The sequence below is a fragment of the Mastacembelus armatus genome, chromosome 16 (assembly GCF_900324485.2).
Source record: "Mastacembelus armatus chromosome 16, fMasArm1.2, whole genome shotgun sequence".
NCBI lineage: Eukaryota > Metazoa > Chordata > Actinopteri > Synbranchiformes > Mastacembelidae > Mastacembelus > Mastacembelus armatus.
This window is the reverse complement of record NC_046648.1, coordinates 24,790,615-24,812,464: the sequence shown is the minus strand read 5'-3', so window position 1 is coordinate 24,812,464 and position 21,850 is coordinate 24,790,615. Positions and strand designations below refer to the sequence as shown.

Sequence of the window (21,850 nt, the reverse complement as noted above, 5' to 3'; positions counted from 1 at the left end):
TTCCTGTCAACACCTTGCAGACGTGGTCCTTTTCACCAGGTTGTCCCGTTGTGTCCACACCTGATCTCTCCTGCTGCTTTGGCATGTGCCTGCCACGTTACTGTGTTTGCTGAGGTTTTGGATTCATCCGGTGTGCTTAGGTTGCATTGCCTGGTGTTTTCTGTGCTACAGATAAAATATTTGAAAAGAAGGTGGTTGTCAGGAATATCTTTGGAAAGCCTGGATTAGGATGTTACTATTGTTTGCAGCATGTTAGAAGACTGTTCATTCTCTATGAGCCTAATGTTTGGGTCCAATATATTAAATGTTAATAATAATCATAACTATTGTTGTTGTTCCTTGTTGTGAGTCAGTCCAACATCCACTGTCCAGCTGCCACTAATACTCACTAAAGACTAAATGTGGATTCATCCGCTGCTGCAGAAAATAGTCCCTAACTAATGACCTGCTTGTTTACGTCTGCACACGAGGTTTGTTGTTATGTTGTTATTCAGAAAGGTCTAGAATGAGAGATTCTACAAAACCCCAGAATTTATCCTGAGGGTTTTTTCAGAAATGTTTGTGTTTGTAGCGTAGAATTGAAACCGTACGAATGCCCAGAACGAAAACAGAGAAGTGAGCTCCGTGGCTGCAGCCCAGGTTGACAGGGCTCTGTGTTGTGTTCAAAGACACTTGAAACAGTTTTGTTGTGGTGGGATCAGACGTTCAGTGATGTGGCCACAGAACAATCAGTGAGCGTTGATCTGAGGCTAAAGCTCAGAGCTGTAGGTCTGTGTTTCATGTTTCCAGGGTTTTATATCACCTGCACAGGCATTAACATCAGGCCTTGATCGCATCACCCCCCTGCAGAACGACTCCTTTTGCTCTGGTTCTACTAGATTTGAATGCTGATACTTTTACTGCAGGATTTTTACTCTGTGGTATTTCTACTGCAAAGGATCTCAGTACTTCTTCACTTCTGGTCACTGATGTCCTTACAAATTTCTACAAAATGCACAAATTCATCAAAATATAATTGAAATGTGAAAGAAGAAATAGTGAAACATAAACCACTGCACATATTGATGCACCTGATGGTAATAAATAATGTAAATAATCATTTTCATGTTACTATAAACATCCAGTCACATGAGACACTGGGAGAAACCAACACTAAATACTATGAGTTATTATAGACTGGACACAATGTGGGACTTGTTTATGGTGAAATGAGGAAATATAATTAAACAGATATTGATATTGATATTACAGGAATAAGTCGGAGACAAAATCATAAACCGTCACAGATCCACTTTGTACTAAACACCCTGGTATGATCTGTCTTTATTACCTGTTATGAAGGATCTCTGATCATAATGTGCCACTAAAGTTTAACATCACTGATAATTCAACAGTTACAGTCGGTCCAGTCGTCCCTGTAGGAATCAGTGTAAATGAATGATGCATTGAGTCATGAGTGCAGCCCTGAGAGCACCACAGCATCCTCACTGTAAATTCCTTTAGAGCATTACAGTCCTCGAGCAGCTGAAATAACTTCACAATCAGCTCTTTAGTCCACAGCAAAACATCTTTACATCAATCAAACTGGAGAAATATGAATAAGTTCTGCCTACATTTTCCATTTCTCCTCATTTCTCCTCATTTCTGAGCTTTCCACAGCAGCTCAAACATGACGAAACTGCCCCAGCTTCAGATCATTCATGCACTGGAATATTTTTTCATGCATTTTTCCAAGCATCATGTTCGATGCAGCACAGAAGAAAATGAGACTCCGATTCCACTTCTCCCAAATCACACAGCTCTCACAATCTGTGAGCAGCCAGGAGGAAGAAAACCAGCAGAGCAGCTGAAAGCTCAGGCTGAGACCACAGGAAGCTGTGACACTTTCAGACAGATTTAAAAGTCCCTCACATAAAGCTGGTGATCAAATCAGCAGAGCAGGAATGTTATAGTGATTATTCAGACATGATCAGACCCAAAACAGCAAAATCCTCACATGCAGCAGAGGGAGAGTTTCTGTCTTTACCTTGTCAGAGGCGCATGAAGGAGAAAAGCATCAGAAAGTTTGCAGCTTCAGCTCAGACGCTCTGAACTGAGAGGGGGTCCGCACAGCTTCATCCTCCTCCTCCTCCTCCGGCTGCTGGGGAGCCTTTACCGCCTCCAGCCGCCGCTTGCACTTTTATAGCGGGGGAAGCCTCGCACCGCCGTGGAGGGGAGGACCAGGAGGATGGAGGAGCGGGCTGCAGCGCCTCCTGCAGGAAGCACAGGCTGGGGAGCAGAGCACCAGAAAGAGGGTGAGAGGAACAATTAATGTTCGAGGTTCTTAGAATAATTATAACAGTAATTATTATTATGATACAACTAGCAAACCTTCATGTAAAACCACAGAGACTCACAGTTTAATGGCAGTTTATTCTTATTTATTAATTAGTTTAAATGATAAAATAACTGAATAATAAATAACTCATGTTTATCTAGTGAGCTGATGTACTGTCCATTCACTTTTCATTATAACTGTGCAGGAAATATTAAAGATTTTCTCTCAGTTAACATGTTTGTCACTGAGAGATTCAGTAGTGATAAATAGTCTTTGTTCTAAACTGCAGAAATCCTAAAATACTGTGTTCTGTCCTTCACTGGGAGCTGCCTCACATTTAATTTGACCTTTGGGTGAACACAGGTGGAAATTCTTTCTTTACCCAGGAAAAACTGTAATATGAGGTAAAGTCCTGCTCTCAGTGAAAAGTCTCCTGATTCTGTCTGACTTCATCAGATTGTTGATCCTGCAGTAAGTCCTCCTGGGTCTACTGTTTCTGGATCAGTTGGCCTGTTAAAATGCAGTATCAGTGTTATATAAGGTGTATGGTCCACCAGTCTTCTGCTCTTAGTGCTGTGACTTTTGGTTTTTTTCTCCTGTGTAAACATGGAACTGTAAACAATAAATAAAATAAACCAGAATGTAGAGGCAGGAAGTGAAAGGATCTTCGCAATAAAAGCTCCTAATTCACAAAAATCATAACGATCTGTAGGGAAGAGGACAGAGGAAAGTTCGTTAGCTCTGACTTTACTATCACCACAGAGAAATGAAACACAGACCATAGAAACAGACTGATGTCAGTTAGTCATTAACTTTGTGTAAAAACGTGTTTCCATCTCTGGCTTATTTCGTCCTTTTTATTATTGTCTGTTAGAAGATGAGATGGAGCCACTTGGGCTTGTTTGTTCAAATACAGTTTCATTGATTCTATATTTTTATTTTCATTTTCTTTTTTGGTAAAACACAACAAATTATTTCTCAAACAGGAAAAGTTGCGAAACCTCCCACACTTTTATTTTGGAAACGTGTTTCCTGTTTGTACCGGATAAAAGAGTCAAGGCGGAAGTCTGAGACAAAGCAGTGACTTGTTGAGCTCGCGGTTGAAATTTTATTCTTCGCGCTGGGATAAAAACCCAAAGGTGAGTTTGTGTCTGAAACACTGACGATGTTTCGTCTTCTGGCTGTAAACTGACTTCTTGTCGTGAAGCTCGGTTCGGCAGATTTTCCGCCGCAGTAAAAAGTTGGTGCGTCCAGACGAGTTCTGTCTGCGTCGGAGAAAACGCCAAACTGCGTTTAAAAGTTTGTCAACTTAAGGTGGTACTGTTCGAAATCCAGCACTGTGTTCAGGAAACAGAAAACGTTTGTTTACTTTATATACATGTAATAAATTGTGTTTCCTCGGCAGGAGCCACACGCCCACATTGATTTGAATGCAGCTCCGCCTCTGTTAATTCGTGTTAACACGCCCGGGATTCCCCGCGAATATTTCACGTAAAAATACACAGCTGCTGTGACAGTCGCGTAAAAGATGGAAATGTTTCGAATGAACTGCGGTTTGGTAGATAAAGCTCATGTCGAATTTACTACAACACACCTGAGTTTCCGTTTCAGCCCTAATCCGTTTTCTGCATCGTTTCTTTATGTGTTTATTGGCACGAAACTGTTAAGTAAGAACATTTTTGACTGAAGTTTGGTGCAGCGATGTTGCACTAAATGACATGGGGCCACTGGCTGTAGGTCCGTGTTGTCAGCATCGTAAACCAGCACCTGCCCACCAGGTGTGTGTGTGTGTGTGTGTAAGGACACACGTTTCTGCTCAGTTTCACTTTCACTCCAGTGAAGCAGTTTCGTGCATGTGACTGACATAAAACCACAGCAGTTTGAACAGCTGCACACTGGGAAAGACGGTTAATGGGATTATGGGTAAAGTGATGTGCATAGTAAACACATCACTAAAGTCTAGACTTCAGTGTGATTGCACAAACTTATCTAACTCAGCATGTGTGTCCTGCACAGATCAGATCAGAGGATCGTTTGGTTAAAGTCGCTGATATTAAACTTGGATTCTTAAATAATAACCTGCTGACCTCAAACCTCCTTGAGTTTCATTCATCTCTGGCTTGTGTCTGTGGACGAAACTGTTGAAGGAACCACGTGTCTCGTTTCTGTGATGGTTTGAACCTGCGTCAGTCACAGGACTTAAAGTGGTGAAGCTGATCTGCCTCATTCTGTTGTCAGCTTGGTCGTGATGCATTCAGGTGTCTCGTTTTGTCCAACCCACAGAAGTTCAGTTTATTATCATGTTTGATATTTTACAGCTTTTACTGGAGCTTTCAGCCACAGCTCATGGTCTTCGTCACGTTGAACTGTAGCTGAAAACTCTGGAAATACTAGTAAGTTGATGTTGATTACTGTTCTTCCATAAAGCTGCTGCTGTTCAGGCCTTAAATTAACTTCTTGACATAATGATGAGTTTGTGGGCACAGATGAGTTTATCTTTGCTCGTGTTTGTCTGCTCAGTCCTTAATGTCCTGGCTAGTAACACATGATGACGAGGAGTTGCTGTTTCTGAGCCGAAACCATGAGACTGTTTGGTTTGTGACTCTGCAGAAAACTGAAGTGGTGCAGCTGATGATGTACATTTCTCACAGAAATAGAGATGATGTTTTAAAGACAAACCCTTCCCTGTTTCTGCTGTCTCAGCTCCATCATGGCCACGACTCCAGTTTACTCCGCCACGACGACTCCCAACCCCAAATCCTCCTGGTGCCTGGGTCCGACGGAGCATCTGGATAAAATCCGCTTTGTGGTCAAAGTGATTGAAGTGGTGAGTTTCTGACACCCCTGGACTCACACACCCCCTGTCCAGGGCCCGTCTCTTACTTTATTCAGCATAAACAAACAGGTTACATGTAACAGAGTTTAGTTTTGTGGTGAAGCTTGTTCTCTCAGAAAGGACAAGAACGTAGTCTTTTGTTTAGTCCAGGCCACGTTAAATGAGGGACGTTAATAGAAATAGTTGTGAACAGCTGGGAGCTCCTGACGTAAATGTGGTGTGTATATAACGAACTATAAATCTGACTGTTCTTTCAACTGTGCGACTGTGTGTAGACCTGATCAGAAGGTCCTGTGTTGTCTGAGCCAGTTTGAAACAGTGGGAGGATTTTCTTTTTCTCCGGAACGCTGATGTTTTTGCAACACAAGCCCATGGCGAGACCACAGAAAGGTGAATGCTGAAGGAACTGGTCTTACTGGAATCTGAGTTCCCTGAATGCTTCACCTGCGCACAGCTTTACAGGAAATGCCCTTTTTTGTTTTTGAGCGAGACAGCAGCGTCAGCATGAGACGTGCCAGTGCACGTGTGCAGAAAATAGGAGAACCAAAGCACCAGTGTCTGATCAGGACTCTCAGTAGTTTATTTTAAAAAACCTGTGTGGGTATAATCTGAATTCAGTGTCAAGACTTTTGTGTAAAAGCAGTAAAAATAATTTATCAAGAAACTAATTCATCAGTAATGAAAATGATTATTGCTGCCCCAATCAATTACTGTACTTCAGGATTCAGTGTAGTTCAATTTATAAGGAACCCCTGTGTCGGACCCAGTCCTGCAGTAAATCCTCCTTCATGAAGGTCAAAATGTTTGTGTTCTCATTCACCTGGAACCTGCAGTTTGTCCTGCTGGACTGGACTCTTTGCACTGACTGGTTCTGGTGTTTGGCCTCAGTGATGCACATATAATGGAGACAATCTGAACAGACCAACACGTCAAACTTCAGCTGGTTTATACACAAACAGAAGTTGTGACCTGTGTAACTGTATGTGCAGAAATTCTGCACTTTCCCTTCCTTCAGGAGAAACTTGGCTCGGCCTGTGGTGCAACGGTGAGTAATCAGAGGGGAGACGATATATTTTTGTTAGTGCTTCACAATAAAACAGGTTTGTAGAAGGAAAAAAGTCTTAAACGTGTTTTCTGCAGAGTCAGAAGCTTCTTCTGCTGTTTTAGTTTGAGTCGAGTCTTCGTTGACTCGGAGTCTTGTCACAGATGAGCCAGGGTTTAGTGGCTGCAAGACAGGAACAGCAAACCTCCAGCACAGATCCCAGTAATTATTTCAGGCTGTATCATTCAGGTCAGAGGAGGTAAACGGTGCTGCGATGACTCGCTGGTTGATTAGTACAAAAACATCCACAAATGTTTTACTCTTTTGAGAACTGAAGGCATAAACCTTTAGAAACACATCACTGATGTAGTTTCACCTTTAGTTTCCTACAGACTCTACTCCACTGTGGTTTTTATCCACCAGGAGCAAACGGGTCTTTTGTTGGGGACTACTTTCAGCAGTGGATAAATCCACATGTGGTGTTTAGCGAGTAGAGGCAGCAGGACTGAGTCAGAACACACTACTGTGTCTGTGTGTCTGTGTGTCTGTGTGTCTGTGTGTCTGTGTGTCTGTGTGTCTGTGTGTCTGTGTGTCTGTGTGTCTGTGTGTCTGTGTGTCTGTGTGTCTGTGTCTGTGTGTCTGTGTCTGTGTCTGTGTGGTGTGTATATATCGGGCTGTGACACACACTGTTTTCTCGGTAGGAGACGCTCAGTGTTGGTTTGTGTCTGAAGTTCAGAATAACACAGAATGTGTTGGTGGTGGGAGGGGCGGGTGTTACTCATGTGGGGGCGATCGCTCTGTGGGTACTCGATGTTTTTATGGAGACAAAAAGCAAATCCCCGAAATGTGAAGAATCATATTGTTGAGTGATGCGGGTTTGGTTTAAGTCGGCCTTAGGGGATAAATGTGAGTGTAAAGTCCGTGTGGAGATGCGAGGCGGACTGCAGCTGTGCGAGGCTGACCACCCCCCCCCCCGCTGCTGCAGCAGGAAGCTGCACACTGGGAAGTGAAAGTGTTGCATATCTGACTGTTTGGGAGCAGAGAGCTGTCGTTAGCAGATCTCCGAGCTCTGACCCTCCGCTGTCGCAACAGTTACGAGAGGGAGCGCAGGCTGCATCCGGTCCCTGCATGCTGCTGCAATGGCTGAGTGCTGGACAAAAAGAGGATCTGGGAGGGGGGCACTCTCTGTTTTGTGTGAACCCTGCATGAGGCCTCTGCTGTAAAATGCTGAGCACTGACAGCAGTTTAACTCCGTTATCATTTGAATCCTTTTGAATCTGGTACTGAGGCCTAGGAAAGTCCAAATGTTGGAGGGTGGATTTATGGAGGCAGGACGGTGTTTCCTCCTGTACAGACAGAGCTGCCTGCTGTTCACAGCAGTCGGACAGAGACATTAAATCATGTTTAATCTGCAGCTGCTGCCGTGTTTTTTCCATCCCATCCTGCCTTTGTAACACAGACGTTCACCTTCAGCGGTACCACCTTGTTTTATGGAAAAAAAACAAAACGAACAGCAGATCTAACAGATTCAGGGCTGGAGGAAGTTCTCAGAAATACCACAGAGTAAAAATCCTCTGTTCCTAAAAGTAAAAGTCCTGCATTCACCATGTTACTGCAGTACTAAAGTACCATCATCCAAATGTACTTGAAGTATCCAAAGTGAAAGTAGTCATTGTGCAGAATTGGCCCATTTCACATGAATGGATCTTATGTGACTGGAAAAGTCCAAGGTTTGGCTCTGACATGTAGTGAAGTCCACGGATGAAGTAGCACAACATGGAAATACTCGGGTAAACCCAAATTTCCCTTTAGGGATTAACAAACTTCATATTATCTATTTGTAAAGTACAGAAGCCTCAGAATTCACTGCAGTAAAAGTACGAGGTCGGTATCCACAGCTCAGTTTGTTGGTGATCACAACAATCCAGTCTTTGTTCTGTGGAAAAAGATATTCAATAGAAATTAATCCAGTAATTTAGTTTTGGATGTTTCTCAACTCTTGGAAACATGACTGGACTTCTGCTTTGAAAACAAAGCTAAAATTGTGTAGCTGCCTGTATGTGACTGTGCTGAACAAGTTTCCTGTGTCACAACTGAGTTTTGAGTTTAGAAAGTCAGCAAAAACAAGTGAGTGGATAAATGTCTCAATTTATCAGCAGTTATTAAACAAAAACAATATGTATGTTATTGGTTTATCCACTGAATTAACTTACTGAGTGAGATTAATGTCAAACTGATGCTCCAGTGTTTACCATCTAATTCACTCAGGCGTTAAAGGTTAAGTAAACGTAAACAAACCCGGGGCCGGATGACTAAAACTGTCCAGTCATGACTAAAGACTATACACGCTGACAGAAATATATAGTAAAAATAAATCTGATTTCACTTCAGATTTCTGAACCAGTGTGAATGCACATCAAACCAGTTCTAAGACTCTTGGGGTTCCAGGAGTACGGTGCTTCGGCACCACCAGCACTCGTTTAAAAAAAATAATAAATAAACTGCAGCCAGTAACTAATTGTGAGTGGCTGTAACAGGCCCCAGTTGCTTTATGGGAAATGTAGTTTGTGGAGTAAACGTCAGGAGTTCTCCACCTCAGGTTTTGAGTTCGCCCCAAACTGCCCCCTGCTCTTCTTCTTTCAGCACAAAAGATGCTGATTTATTCTGCAGACCCTCGGGTGTTAATGAGAAGATGCTGAGGCGTGTGTGTGTGTGTGTGTGTGTGTGTGTGTGTGTGTGTGTGTGTGTGTGTGTGTGTGTGTGTGTGTGTGTGTGTGTGTGCGCTCTAACAATGATGTGTAGTTAACTGCAGGTATGTTTCCAGTCCTGCTGTGCTCAGTGAAAGTTGAGACTGTGCTGACGTCAGATCGTCTGATTTTCTAGCTCCGTGGTTTGGGGTTTGTGCTCGTTTGATGAAAACACAAAGACTTTTTATAGCCTGACATTCAGCTCGCTGAACTCACCAAAACACAGAATATTCCTACAATAAAAGCCAGAGGTGGAGCGGAGGCTGCAGTCTGGTTTGCCACGCGACGGAAATACACAGCACAGAGGGAAAGACGGAAAGATGCATTACTGCATGTTCCCTGTAAAGCTCCAGTCATCTGTGTTTTTCTATCAATAATGCATCAGTGACTCTGTGGAGACTAGTTCTGGTTTCACAGCATGTTTACTGTGTAGTGTGGCATGACCCAAAGACAGTGTGTGTGTGGTTCTGTGAGACAGGAAGTGGGATCTGTACATCCTCTTCAACTGCAGCAAAATACCAAATATGTCTCAGCTCAGCAGCACGTCACAAGTTTGGGTCCTGCAGAATGAGGCTAAAAACACAGTGGCCACATTTTTAAAGGAAAAGTTCACGTTTAAAAAAAAAATATATATATATATATATACACACACACACACACAGTATATCTGTCTTTAAACAACAAAGATTAAAAAGTGATCAGTCCCTGCAGAGGTTCTCTCACCATTCCCCCCAGGCAGTTTGTGTTTTAGTCATAGTGAATGAAATCGTGTGTCCTCCCTGTGTAAAACTGTTTTGCAGGTTCATCTAGAGTTCAGAAGAGCTTTCAGCTGTCCCATTCCCTGAAATCAGGAGGTAGAGCTGCTGATCAGCGGGGGAATTTCACAGCCGCATCTGCAGCTCAGGCTCAAAACAAAGACTCTGCTTGAACAGGACGAACTATAACAGCAACCAAAACCTGCTCTGTTCATACCGACACTCAGCTATTGTTTTAACACAGACACAAAAATGTGAACTTGTCCTTTAAGTGCAAACTTTTAACATGACATGTAAAGTAGGGAAGTGACTGAACTGCCATAATGAGCAGCTGCTCATGTGTTGAACAGTTTAAAATAATGAGTCCTTACACTGTAAAGTACAGCTGCGGTGGGAAAGTCAGTCAGAAACATGTTGGATATTAGTAGTTTATTATTACTGATACAGCAGCTGAGGTATTTATAATGGGTGAATATACAGACCTTTATTGATTAAGGTGAAAATAGATTGAGAAACACAGAGTAGAACCTGCAAACATCTTGTGACAGTTTTGTTTTTGTAATTATTGAAATAATCACAAGGAAAAGCAGCAAATCCCCATCACCCTGAAATGTTTGGTGACTTATTGAAACATTTCTGTTAAAAATAGTTTCAGCTCAGCTGGTGTTTAATGTTTGCCTGTTAATTTCATAATAAGCATGAAGGTTTATGATTTGTTGTTTTGTTTGGGAAGCTCTTATTTTGTAAAGTAACTCCAGCTCTCAGATCAGTGTAGTGCAGTATAAGTAAAGGAGTACAAGTACTTCAACCTGTGCTTCAGTTGGAGTAAATGTGTCGTCATATTCTGCCAGTGAAGCTGGACTCGTACCATTACACCATCCTGTGTTGGTGGTGGTTTGCCCTTCTCCTTCTTCCTGTTGACTCAGCTTGGCGTGGTCCAGACCCAACCCGAGCAGTCGGACCAGTTCTTCCACAATAGTCACTTCACTTTTCATAAAACGCTGCAGGGTGTCTCCGCAGTGTTTTTATTCTGGTTTAATCTCAGCTCAGACTGGGAACACTCTTGTCAGTCGTAGGAAACGCAGTGGTCCATCACTTCACTGAACATTCAGCTCAATGTTTCAACACTTCAGCCTCCAGACTGAAACATGTGACCAGCTCTGAAGGATGGTGGTGAAACATGGTGCAGACACACGTGTTCCCCTCAGGGTGAACTGTCATTGAATGAGCTTTACAAACAAACGCCTGCAAAAAAAACACCAGCCTCAGCTGCTGAACTGAGACCGTGTGGCGTTTAGGTGCAGTGCGAGTCCTCAGTTCATTTGACCAGTGGGGGGGCCCAAAGAGTCTGCACCTAAAGTTTCTACAGATTCTTTTTTTTATTTTCCAAACTTGTTTGGGAACATGTGACCCCAGAACACAAACCCTCTCGTCACAGGCTGTGACTGATTCACCTGCAGAAAAATATTTGAGCCTCGTTTTATTAGAATCACATGTGCAGGACGGGAAAGGTCAGAATGTGTGACATCTGTTGGTTCTGTTCATTATCACGTGACCCCTGACGTGAGCCTTGACCTTTACGACCTGTGTGCACATGGACACACAAAACTGCATTTCCAGCAGTTACTGCACTGGTGTGGTGAGGTGGATCTACTGATTTCTTAGTTTCTGGATTAGCCAGACTGTCGTGATGTGATCTGGTTGTTTTATCTGTGTGGTTTAAAGATGCTGGTGCTCATAGTGTAAAAGTACTTCATCTGCAGTAGTACTTCATATTCTCCAGGATCTCGTATGTTTGATGTCTTCACTGCACAGGAAGGGGATGAAAACTGTCATTTGAAAAGTGACTGCAGCTGTAGACACATGTGGTGCAGTAAAAAGTACAACATCTGCCTCTGGACTGCAGTGGAGTAGAAGTATAAAGCTGCAAATACTCCAGTGCAGTAACAGGTACTTGGGATTTGTACGTTAAGAGCAGTACTTCAGTGAATCTGAGTTCCATCACAGATGATTATTGACTGATAAATACATGATAGTGATGATTGATCAGGTTTAACTCAGCTGAGAATGATCTATACAAACCGTCTCAGAGCTAAATGACTGATAAACCAGTTTGATATGTTTTTAAGGTGAAACACTATAAACGACTCAATACAATAATCAGCACATTGATATCAAGTTATGCTGAAGGCAGATTTGATGCATGACTATGCAGGAAGTGTGTGTGTAAGTTATGGGGAAACACTTTCTCTGACTGAAGGAGGATTGTAGAGGGAAAATGTTGATGTTCCTGTTTCTGCTCCGTCAGCTCTTTTCCTTCGTGGCCTTCATCCTGGAGGAGGTGGTCAACAGCTGCATCAGCTGCTCCGCTCTCTACTTCTTTGAGTTTGTCAGCTGCTCGGCCTTCCTCTTCACTCTGCTGCTCCTCGTCCTCCTCTCCACCACCCTGCACACCAAGGTCGGCATCACGTGCTGGCCCACCCTGGTAAGAGCTGAATTTTGTCTAAAGCAACTTTCTGTCTGTCCCATTTTTATCCAGACGGAACATTTAGTGTCGCCTACACTTATCAGCATGTCTCCTTCCACAATCACCCTGCTCAGTAAAGAAAAAGAGGCTCATTGGTGACCCCTGGTCTAGATGGTCTGATGAGCCAAAACAAACTCCCACCATAAAGAGCAGAGCTCATGTTGTTTGTCCTTAACTCCCTAAATACATGCTGTTTTTATAGTTTACCTGTGGAGTTGTGAATTCAAAATAAACAAAGTTAGACAGTCCTGTGGGAATGATGAGACTTTTATTCAGTTTGTCCTGCACCGTGTTACAAACATACTGAAAGTAGCTGCTCATTGCACAGGTGTGTTCCTCTAAGGTGCACAGTTAAAGCAGGGCCTTGTGCTGCAGCTTTGGGCCGGTTCAGGTGGAACAGGCAGGTTCAGGACGACTGTTGTGTCACGTGTCGGTGCAAACGCCAACATCCTGTTGAAACGCTGCAGCGGGAGCTTCGCCAACTCGGACGATTGTTGGACTTTTTGCACCAATCCACCTAAAATGACAAGAAAGAGGAAGATATCAGGCGTCAGTCCCCAATAATCTGATTTATCACCATTTCCCATCAAGCACCTGGCTCTGATGAAGAAAAGCAATGTTTGATCAAACTCAGATCGAAACAGGATGTTACAAAAATCTGCGTTTGTAAATTTCAGCTTTCGACTGGCTGGACTGTTTCACTTTCAAAGAAACTTAGTGTTGATCAAACAGTTTCTGTTAAAAACAAACCACTGACCTGGACCAGTGCGGACCGCTTCCCCAGTGGAGTCCAACATGAAGAGTCCAACATGAAGAGTCCAACATGAAGAGTCCAACATGAAGAGTCCAACATGAAGAGTCCAACATGAAGAGTCCAACATGAAGAGTCCAACATGAAGAGTCCAACACACGGTCCGACATGCAGCTCACAGTCAACAGGATTTTTCAGAAATGTCTCCATGAGTTCAACCCTGATCAGGCTCCGAGTGCCCGTCGAGCATCGGAGCAGGTGGATTTTATGGCGGCACGTCTCTCAGGTGAGGCGAGGACTTCCACGTACCCGAGTGACCACCGTGACAGCGCCACTTCACCCTCATCTGTGCTCCCGAGGGGAAAAGCTCCTTCTCCGCTATGGGCTGCCCACATGTCTGACACCTCCTGAACAGCTCCACCAGGTTGGCGTTGCGAACGACCGTACAGTCCTCGTCCGCGTCCTCGTCCGACTCGTCAGAAGCCGTCACTGAGCTGAACCCTGGTTCTGGGTGGAAGGTGCTGTGGTCCAGAGGGTCGACTGAGACCACGATGCAGAAGCTTTGGTCTGAACCAGCTGCTGGCAGGGACTGTGAGGAGCTGGCTGCAGCTCCACATGTGGCCTGAGAAGGAAACACATAACAGAGATATGAAAACATTCTCACCAAAGGCCCTTTCAAATGTTGGCTCACTGAAAGGACGTTTACATCCAGGACTCAGGACAAATACAGCTGTAGTTTGAAACCTGAAGATGCTTCACTTTGGATGATTCAGACCTTATTTAGTCTGAATGTTAACGTGAGACGAGAGTGGACAGCTGGAAATGTCATTATTCATACTGTCAAGTCATTGAGGTCACCACATTGTCATCATTCTGAGGCCGTGTCGGACACCTGGGTCACCTGGGGTCACCTGGGACACCTGGGGCTCGTCCAGGTTGTGTCAGAGAACTGATCGTGTTTGAAAACGTGGAGCAGAAATGTACAAAGACAATAAATAATAAATGTGTCAGATCAACAGGTGAATAGTTTGAATCAGCTTCTTCTTCCTGTCGGTGCTGCAGATTAACCAGCTAATTACAGACCGCAGGTAACTGACCTTAACATCATGTCTGTGCTGTTCCCTCAGGTACAAGTTTAAATGCGCTGTTTTTACATTTTAGTGTTTAATTGGACTGTTTAACTCAGAATCTGCCTCCTCCTCACCTGGGTCCTGGTTCTCTTTGGAGCCGGGGCAGGTCCGTCCGTGTCTCTCCCGGGGAACACCGACGGCACAGCCCCGCTCTTCAGCGTCGGTTTGGGCGCGATGTTCAGTATTTTGGCTCGGAAATCTTCCTCGTAGTCTTCCGGGGTGAAGTGCAGGCTGCACACCCTGACCCCGCTGTATTTGGACACCGGAGTGTTCTCGTCGAACCGCGGGTTCCGGATGGCTCTGAGCCATGTTCTGCAGCGCTGCGGGTCTCGGGTCGGTAACCCGTGAAACACGACCCCCATGGACTTGGCCTCGTCGTAGCCCCGACAGCCAGGGACGCAGCACCTCCACGGCATGGAGCGGTACCAGACGGAACAGAACCCGCAGAACAATGTGAGAATAATGAAGTTTGATGTTAATTCGCGGCAAATAGAAGGTTTTGCATGAGGCCAAAGACCGAACAGCGGACGGTACCGGTTCCCTTAGCAGCGATTAGCTTCTTCTTCGGGTTTAATGGGAAAACAGGTTAGCGGCGCAGTGTCGCCACCTGCTGGACCGGACCGGACCGGACGAGACAAAGCAAAACTGAATTCTACCTAGTCAATATGTATTTAATTAGGTGACTACAGTGTTCAGTTTATTAGGAACCCCTGTGTCAGTCCAATCCAACAGTCCTGCGGTGAATCCTCCTTCCTGAAGGTGACAATGTTCAGTGTGTTCTGACTGTCTCACAGCTGTTCCTTCCCCTGGATGATCGTTTGGGAGATTAAACCCAACATTGATCTGTCTCGGCTGATGGTTTAAGTCCGTCGGTCTCTAGTCTGTTCATAGACCTTCGTTGTTGTTCAGAAACAAAATAAATCGGGTCTCACACGTGAACTTGATTTCAGGCAGTGTAAGTTCTGGCTGTTTGGAGCCTTTGGGCAAAGGTTTTTAACAAATATTCAGGTCTGGGCTTTGGTAAGCTGGTCCAGGCTGGAGGTCTAATAAGAGGAACCTTTATTTATTTGTTGTTCCAGCAGAGGTACACACAAGGTAATTTACGGTACAGTATAATTAATAATAAGAAAAAAGATCAACTTTATTGATCCCTGAAGGGAAATTCAAGCCTGAGACATTGACTGTGAGTAGAGACAGTCCATTGTTGGGGTGAGTCGGTGTGGGGAGTACTGGAAATACTGGTAATAGCTGGTCCTTCTGTTTACTGGGAACCATGACCTCAGCTCCCAGGAGATCTGACCGTTTTCTTCTTCTCTTGTGTAGGACCTCGTTTACACGGCTGTCATGGCTCTGCTGTTACTCATCTCCTCCTGCGCGTTTGCTTCAGACAACAGTGGTACAGAAGTGGAGAAGGCTGCTGTGGTATGAAAACATCTGCGCTCAAACAGCGAATGTTGTGACGCTGCTGATTCCATGACTCCTTCTTTGCATCCTTCTTTTCCTCACTACCTTCTCCTCTCCTTCCCTTTTCATCACCTCCTTTCCCTACTTACCTTTCCTTCACTACCTCCTTTCCTTCTCCACCTTTTCTCCTCTTAATTTCCTGTCGACCTCATTCCCACCTCAGTTTTTCATGAATCCCTAGTTCCTTCTTTCCTTCCCCACCACCTCCTTTCCTCTCCTAGTCCCTTCTTTATGTCTTACTTCCTTTTACCACCTTGTTTCCTTTTTATTTCACCGCCTCAACAGTTCATCTCTTTTCTGTTTTTACTTCCATGTCTCCTATTTTTATTCCCCACCTCCTCATCTCCTCCTTTTCTTTTGCCGTCTCTCCCCTTTCCTTCACAATCATTAAGGTCACCTGCCTGACCTTTTCCTGATGTGATTGTTTTGGTTTGTTTTTGTTCTGTCTCCTCCAGGCGTTCGGCTTCCTGGCGATGGTTGCGTTTGCCGCTGACCTTGTCTTGTTTATAAAGAACCAGGGGTTTCCATGGAGCAAAGCCGGAAACAAGGAGACCGCTAACGGTGGCCCTGCTCATGCTCCACCCGAGGCAGAGAGCCTCAACAGGCCGGACAACACAACAGATTAAGTCTTTGTTCAAACGTGTGCACAAGTTCACCGCATTGAGGTCAGATTTTATTTTTTTTTATGCACTTTTCCTTTAACAGAATGATGGGAAGGTGGAGCTTCATCGAAGGACGGCTGACGTGATGTACATTTTTAAAGTCATTGTATATCCTGTGTTGGGTCTTTGCTCATCACGGTCGAGGACGCTCTGAGCTGCAGTTATGTTTTCACCCTCTCAATAATTAATCAATGGCGACGCAGAGCGTCCACCACTGTGTGGTGTTTAGTAGCAGCAGGTTGGTTCTTTCATTTTTGCAGGTAAATATTGAGACGGAGACATGATCCACATGTTTCTCCCTGTTTTTTTAAAGACTTCAAATGATATTTTTTTATGGAAGAACAGACACTAAAACATCAAACCACTAAATATTCTGCTGTAAAGTTGTTTAAAAAAAAAAAAAAAAATTAACATTGCATTGAATTGGAGCTCGGCAATATGTGGATTTGTCTTTTATACTTTGCCATTGTGTTTTCTGTTTGTTTGTTTTTAAACCCATGAAATTAATAGTTTTTTAGTTAAAACTAACATCAAATCACACACTGAGTCATAAAAAGATTTACTGAAAATTAAAACACCACCTGCTTTTCTTGGCTAAACAATTGCATGAAATTATTTTTTAGTGTAGGTCAGCCGAAGATAAATGTTTTTTCTTTTTTTTTATTTTTGTGATTCTGTCACTTTCTCCTCCTCAAAAAACCAACAAAATCTTCAAATGAAACATTCAGACAAATCAAAACATTCACTACACTGAAGTCTATTTTGTGTTGTGGCCCTGAACGCCTCATAGCGACAGACCTGACAGATTTAGATTTTTAAGTCTGAAACGAAAAGTAACTACTCAACAACTGAAACCTGTCTTCAATATTAATGTCTTAAATGTCAGTGTCAGACACAAGATACTGAAACTTTTAATCCTAAATCACAGCAGGAAGGAAATTTTTGAATAGACATAATGTTTGACTGTTTTCCATTAATATTCCTCCTGGGTAACAGTCAAAATAATTGGTTATATTTCAGGTTCTTAGTAGTCTGTGTTTTGTTTTACTGAAGGTGTGCAGGTTTAGTGTGTCCAGCAGGTGGGGGTGTTTGCTGCTTTTTGCTGCTCATTTTTAACTTTTTGTTTTCTGATATTAATCATTTGTCCCTCCAGTCAATCTGAAAACACAATGGCATCATTTTAATAGACAGTTTTATAAAATCGTAGTTTGCACACAAAAACATTTTTTTAAAAATGAAGTTGATTGTATGTAAACGTTTTACGTCTTTAATTGTCAAACGAGTCAGAACAGGACTCAGGTTGTAGTGAACCAATCAGAGTACGTGAAGCAGAACAGCCTTCAGACAGGTAGATCTGTCTTCCTGTAATGTGCCAACAATTCCCCATAAGTCTTCACCAGAAGCACCTGGTCACCCTGTCGGGGCGCCGTCCACTTGTCTGTAGTCTGACCTCTCACCTCTATGTGGAACAATCCATCGCTTTAAAGGCATAAAGTGTAAAACACTTTATTTTTCTTGCTGTGGATAACTGGCTGTGATGTTATATTTCATTTAAAACATGTCTGTCAGGCCTGTATTTGAACCAGCCTCATTTCAGAGAAGTGATTGTATCTTGTATTGTGTATTTTTCTTAAAGTTTAAACATGTTTTTTTTTTTTATACTTCTTTATACTCTAGAACTTTTTAAGCAAATTAATTTTTTTGGTGGAGTTTTGGTGTCATGGTCATTTTGGCCTTTACACTCAGATTTTAACACTTTTACTAATGATGTAGTAAGAAAGAAAGAAATTGGGATGTTTTATCAACTATAAACATTCTCTGAAGGGGCAGACTTCACTAGTTCTATCCCCCAGATCAGCCTTAAATGTATCTGAATTTTTATGCTATTCATAATAATTGCATGAAGTTGATTCTTGATGATTTTTTTGTTAATTCTGTTCCCCAAACTTCCATCAATCTCCAGGGACCATGAGTGAGTTGATCCTGTATAATAATGCTTTATAAATGCTTTTTTTTTTTTTTTTTTTTGCTCATATTTGAACTTTTATGCCCAGGAAATAAAGTGGACTGCAAATGAAAAACCAATACAACCAACTGCCATTTGTTCTTCAGCTATCTGTCATGTTTCTAGATGTTAAAGTATGTTAACATTGCTTCTGTTAGATGGTGAGAGATTTCTTTTTCCCCTCTGTTTGTGTACCTTCCATGTTCGAATATTTTCATGAAATGAAAATACTTAGTAAAAACTGACCCACAAATCAGCGTGATATAAAACAGATATAAAAGAACCAAGCAAAAGCAAAAGGCATCACCGCTGTTTAACTAAACAAGCCTTGAGAAGTATCACATAGCGATGGTGTCAGTTTTAACCTATGTGCATCTGATGTTTTGGACATGGAAAAGTCTGTCAGTAGTCTGCAACCCACAGCAGTTACTGACCAGTATATTTGGTTTTAATTTTTGTCTTTTGCCCTTGTTTGTTAAACACTTACATTTTATGTATCACGTTTATTACAATGGGAACAATTTTATCAATCAAAACTTTCTAATGATTTATTGAATACACTGGAAACCTGACTGAAAATTTGTTGTAACAAATAATACTTTCCTGTCAAACAACCCAGAGATTTGTTTAATTCAAAATGATTTTTGTTTAATACAAAGTAAAATAAATTTTGAATGGGAAAATGTAATATATTTAATGATAATCTAATTTTCTGTGCCTAAATGAAAATAAGATCTCGCTGTTTTAAAAAATTGCTGAAATGTCATATCTATGATTAGTATCTTATTCTATTATGCAATAAACACTTTAAGAAATTGTTTGGTGTTTTTATTAACATTAATAACACAAATGTTGACAGCCTGAGGTAAATAGTTGGTGCTCCATGTGAATTTTCAGTCCCCCCCCATTCACATGAACGTCTCATAGATATTTAGGCTCAGTCTGACAGAAGATAAACAAACTTCCTATAATCAATTTATCATTGTTCAATAGTTGCTAGAATTTTGAGTGGTCAAAATGTATTATTTTCTAGGGATAGGTTAAATCCCTAAATAGTAGCAATGTGACGAAAACCTTTCTGCACATAGTACTTTTATTTATAACAGAGTGTTTTTAGTGTAGTGTAACTACTTGTACTCACACATAGGAAGTGAATTCTTCTTCCACCCTTCAGTAGAGTTAATGTTCAAATGGGAGAAACAGCGCCCCCCCGGTTTGTAATCATCAGTCAGTGCGGTCAAAGGTGGTATTGCACTCATACGGTCACTCTAAAGAGGAGCAGGTGAATTTGATTGAACTTATCAGACTCTCAGTGGATTTTGGTGAAGAAGGAGACGGTCGGGCACATTTTAGCCGTAAAACTAAACTAGTTACAGAGAGATGGACTTAAATGTTAACCGCGTTAGCTAGTTTTCCTGTCTTTCCGGGCTATTAGCTAGCAGCCATTAGTTAGCATGAACATATAAAATATATGATGTGGATTTTAAACGTATGTGTTTGTTAGCAGCCGTTAGCTAATAGCCGTTAGCTAGTAGCCGTTAGCTAGCAGCAATGGCGGCTGAACGTCTGTTAACGAAGAAACAAAATGGCGGGCCTCCGGAGAACAACGTGGACCTGGAACGTTCCAAAGTCTTCATGAAGAAAAGACCAGTGGATTTTAAATGACGTGAGTAAAACACTGATTTACTGTTTCTGTCTGTCTGTCTGCTGGTTTTTAAATGTCCGCCGTGGCTTCATGTGTGTTGTCAGGGTTTTTAGCTAGTTAGCTAAGTGACTGGTTTAAGGGCGACGCTAAAATCAGGGTTTGGTTTGGCTGTTAAAGAGAAACTAAGGCCACCAACCGACTAATTCTACGTTTTTGTACTAAAACTGTTTATCTTTGTGAAATATCGTCATAATTTAGGCCTTGAGGTCGTTAGAAACCCACATTCAGACTTCTGAAGCATTTTGTTTGTCGTTTTGTGAGGCTGTAGTAAGTACTAACTAAGCTAGCTACAGCTTACTGGTTAACTAAGTGTGGTTAGTTGTTTTTTAACCTTGAACTGGACTTGTTTTGTCTGGATGGAAAACATAAATAAAATAAAGGTTTCACAAATATGAAAGTGTTTTTTTAAACGGGCTTAAATTCAGACGTGTGAAGCTTCTTCACAACCACAGCTGGTGCAGAAAATGGAAAATCTGTTGCTTAATATTGTCGCTTGACTTTTCCTTAACTTTCTATTTCATTTCCAAATCAGAGCCTAATGGATGATGTTCGGTGTGTATCTTTCCTTTCTGACTGTTATCTCACTTCTGTTGTGGTGGTTGTTGTGGAGGCTGTTGTGGAGGCTACAGTCTGTGCTGTACCTTGTGTGTGTGTGTGTGTGTACACACAGATACTGCAGAAATATTGACCATGTGTTCAGTCTTTTGTTGACTCTGAATGTTTATAGTCTGAGCTGAAAGTCTATGTTGTGTATAAGCTTCCAGTGTACTGTGGTATTAGACACATGCACTGATACAGTTTAAAGTTAGACAGTCTGTAAATATCAGTATCAGTTTACTGTCATGAGACTAAGAAAACATACAATATTAACATTTAAGAGGCTAAATCCAAACAGCAACATACGTTGTCATATTTTTAAATGACTGGTCTGACTCAAATCTTTGCTGAGCCAAGCTGCTAAATTTAATTCATGTGTTTTCTGTTATTCTCTACTGGGTGCACCATGTGTCACTGTTTGTAACTGGGTGTAGTCACCACCACAAAGTTCCTCTTAACTTTGACACAATGCTTCCACAAAACAATGGAAACTGTGATGGAGAAATATATATATATATATATATATATATATATATATATATATATATATATATATATATATATAATTTCTGGATTATATATGGATATCTGGATATATTAGTAGTATTAGTATATTAGATAGTAATTTTTGTATGTACAGCTGACATTAAGAAGAAGAAGTACTTTACTAATCCCCAAGGGGAAATTCCCTTGTTACAACAGTTTTTCTCATGTAAAATATTACAGGGTGTCCGCGGATCCTTAAAAAGTCTTAAAAAGTCTTAAATTCCATATTATAAAACTAAGACCTTAATTAGCATTAAAATGTCTTAAATTCGCGTTTCAAAGGTCTTAAAATGAAATCTAACCGACCCCATAAGGAAGATTTTATTTTCATCTTGAAATCAATTTGAAAGCCTTTCGCGTATTTGTTACGCAGAACGAAATAGGCGGAACCAACTAAAATACGCGTTTGAGGGGAGTTTATTTAACACATGCTTTCCGGCAGCTCCGTGAACCGCGGGAAAGTTTCAGCATTAGTCTTTTGCCATGGGTAAATGTAAATTTAATGACAATTGGTTACAAAACCCTAATTTTGCGCCGTGGTTAAGTCCAGTTAGTGGCAACGTGTTCGAGGTCCGGTGCAGGCTGTGCAAAAAAATGTAAAACTCGGAACAATGGGTATGAAAGCTTTGGAGACCCACATGCGGTGTGAATAAGACAAAGCGGCTGCGGAAACATGTCCGAAAACACCTGGCATTTTATTTTTGTTTTACTCAATAAATCAAATGGTGTGTAAACAGTTTATATCAATAAACAGTGTGTTATGGTA

At 42.0% G+C, this 21,850-nt stretch overlaps 3 protein-coding genes across 4 annotated transcripts in view; 1 reads left to right on the top strand and 2 right to left on the bottom strand.

Moving 5' to 3' along the window:
* cpne4a (copine IVa) overlaps positions 1 to 3,569 on the bottom strand; it is a 48,225-nt gene extending 44,656 nt beyond the window's left edge. Inside the window, exons 1-2 of the mRNA XM_026316662.1 lie at positions 3,511 to 3,569; positions 2,027 to 2,268 (exon numbers count right to left, since the gene is read on the bottom strand). The gene's annotated coding sequence lies outside the window, so the exon portion shown is untranslated. The remainder of the gene's footprint in view (positions 1 to 2,026; positions 2,269 to 3,510) is intronic.
* On the top strand, positions 3,359 to 19,053 carry cmtm6 (CKLF-like MARVEL transmembrane domain containing 6). The gene is made up of 5 exons (XM_026316670.1): positions 3,359 to 3,456; positions 5,021 to 5,144; positions 12,006 to 12,182; positions 15,429 to 15,527; positions 16,025 to 19,053. The coding sequence occupies exons 2-5, from the start codon at positions 5,028 to 5,030 to the stop codon at positions 16,193 to 16,195; spliced, it is 564 nt and encodes a 187-aa protein (XP_026172455.1). The 5' UTR covers positions 3,359 to 3,456; positions 5,021 to 5,027; the 3' UTR covers positions 16,196 to 19,053.
* On the bottom strand, positions 12,510 to 14,674 carry LOC113136151 (uncharacterized). 2 transcript variants are annotated; one of them, XR_003296236.2, is made up of 3 exons: positions 14,180 to 14,674; positions 12,982 to 13,597; positions 12,510 to 12,741 (listed from the first exon to the last, which is right to left on the bottom strand). XR_003296236.2 is itself a non-coding variant. In XM_026316668.2 (2 exons), exons 1-2 carry the CDS (start codon positions 14,519 to 14,521, stop codon positions 13,241 to 13,243), a joined length of 699 nt encoding a protein of 232 aa, XP_026172453.1. In that variant the 5' UTR covers positions 14,522 to 14,674; the 3' UTR covers positions 12,917 to 13,240. The 2 variants fall into 2 exon arrangements, 1 of the variants encoding a protein (XP_026172453.1); XM_026316668.2 differs by lacking the exon at positions 12,510 to 12,741 and having other exon boundaries at positions 12,917 to 13,597.
* Positions 19,054 to 21,850: the final 2,797 nt, after the last annotated feature.